This window comes from Trypanosoma theileri (genome assembly GCF_002087225.1).
Source record: "Trypanosoma theileri isolate Edinburgh chromosome Unknown TM35_Tth_25_V1, whole genome shotgun sequence".
Taxonomy (NCBI): domain Eukaryota; phylum Euglenozoa; class Kinetoplastea; order Trypanosomatida; family Trypanosomatidae; genus Trypanosoma; species Trypanosoma theileri.
Window position 1 is genome coordinate 136809 of NW_021639867.1, and position 1350 is coordinate 138158.

Here is a 1350-nt window from a genome sequence, read left to right on the forward strand (position 1 = left end):
CCACAGGCTGGCTGCGCATTGGATGTAAAGTATGTCACACCCTTGGATTACGCAAAGGGTGGTGAGGCGAATACATTTACAGTTGTATTGTCAGAACCAGGAGAATATCAGTTGTACCTTGGCACACGCAGTACAGAGACAGATCCCAAAATCAGGCATAATGTAACGATCACAGTAGCCCCCTGTGACCCTTGTGGGTTTTCCCCCACCTACAGCTTTATTGAAAGCAATGTATCTATGCGGTTTGAGAGTGCCACCGGTAGTGGTGGTAATAGTCTCAGTCTTCAAGATAAGGTACGTATAGTGCCTGTTTCACAAGGAACAACAGGACGCCCATGTGAGAACCCAACAGGACCATTCGCAGCACTCACGTTAGACCCTAATGCAAGTGAGAGTAGTACTGCCATGACTGTTTTTAACTTTTTCGCTGGAAATACGTCGGAGTACTTGGGTGATTATTACATCTGTTACCAAAAGAGTGCGAGTCAATCAAACTATGCTATTGTAACCGACACCACAGGAAAACCAGTGACCTTTTCAATTTACCCTCAACTTTCAACCAGAGTGGTGCCGTGTTTGGATACTCCTTCCTACTTACAGGCTGTGCTGTTTACCTTTGAATTGGACACTACCAGTTACCCAAAACTTACCTTTTCGGATAAGGATGAATTCTTCCTTTTGCCAGGGAATGTGGAATGTAATGCAGAAGGAGCATCCAACGCATCAGGTGTTATTCATTCTGTGTTTGATAAACTGGAAGGTGATAATGTGTCTCTGTGGGTATCCAAACTCCCTGATGGACATGAAACAAAAAATTACAAGTTGTGTTTTCGTCTCCAAGCAGCTACTGTTTTCCACGCAGTAACACGGTCACCGCTCTCTGTATCACCGCAAGACCCAGCAACCATTACAACCAAACCCGCATTTATTACCCCAGAAACTGATAGTTTCAGTATGTTTATTTACGGTACTAAACTCTCTGCGCAAGATGAAGTGTATGTTGTAAATGCCTCAGAGCGGTGTGATGAGCGTTGCGATGAGACACTCACCCCAACACCGTTGCCTGCTGCTGAGTACACTAAGAGTTTCGTAAATGAAACACTTCTGGAGTTAAACTTCACAAAGGCTATTGGGACAGATGTTGCACTAGCAGTTTGTTATCGTCGCGCACAAAGTTTGCTGGTACGATTAGCAGTGTACCATATAGGGAATCGTAATCCCACAAGCTACAATACAAGCTTTGTACCTCGTCTCGGGACGCGGCCGCTACTTACATTCCTTGGAGTTGGTCTTTCGAAAAATGACCGTGTGATGATTGTGAATGAAGGTGCATACTGTGATGAAGCAGAA

General features: G+C 44.7%; 1 protein-coding gene across 1 annotated transcript; it reads left to right on the forward strand.

Moving 5' to 3' along the window:
* Window positions 1-18: 18 nt before the first annotated feature.
* Window positions 19-1350, forward strand: TM35_000251510 (hemagluttinin family protein; the record flags this gene model as incomplete). The annotated part of the gene is made up of 1 exon (XM_029027742.1): window positions 19-1350. A coding segment is annotated over one exon (1332 nt), but the record flags the coding sequence as incomplete, so codon positions are not given.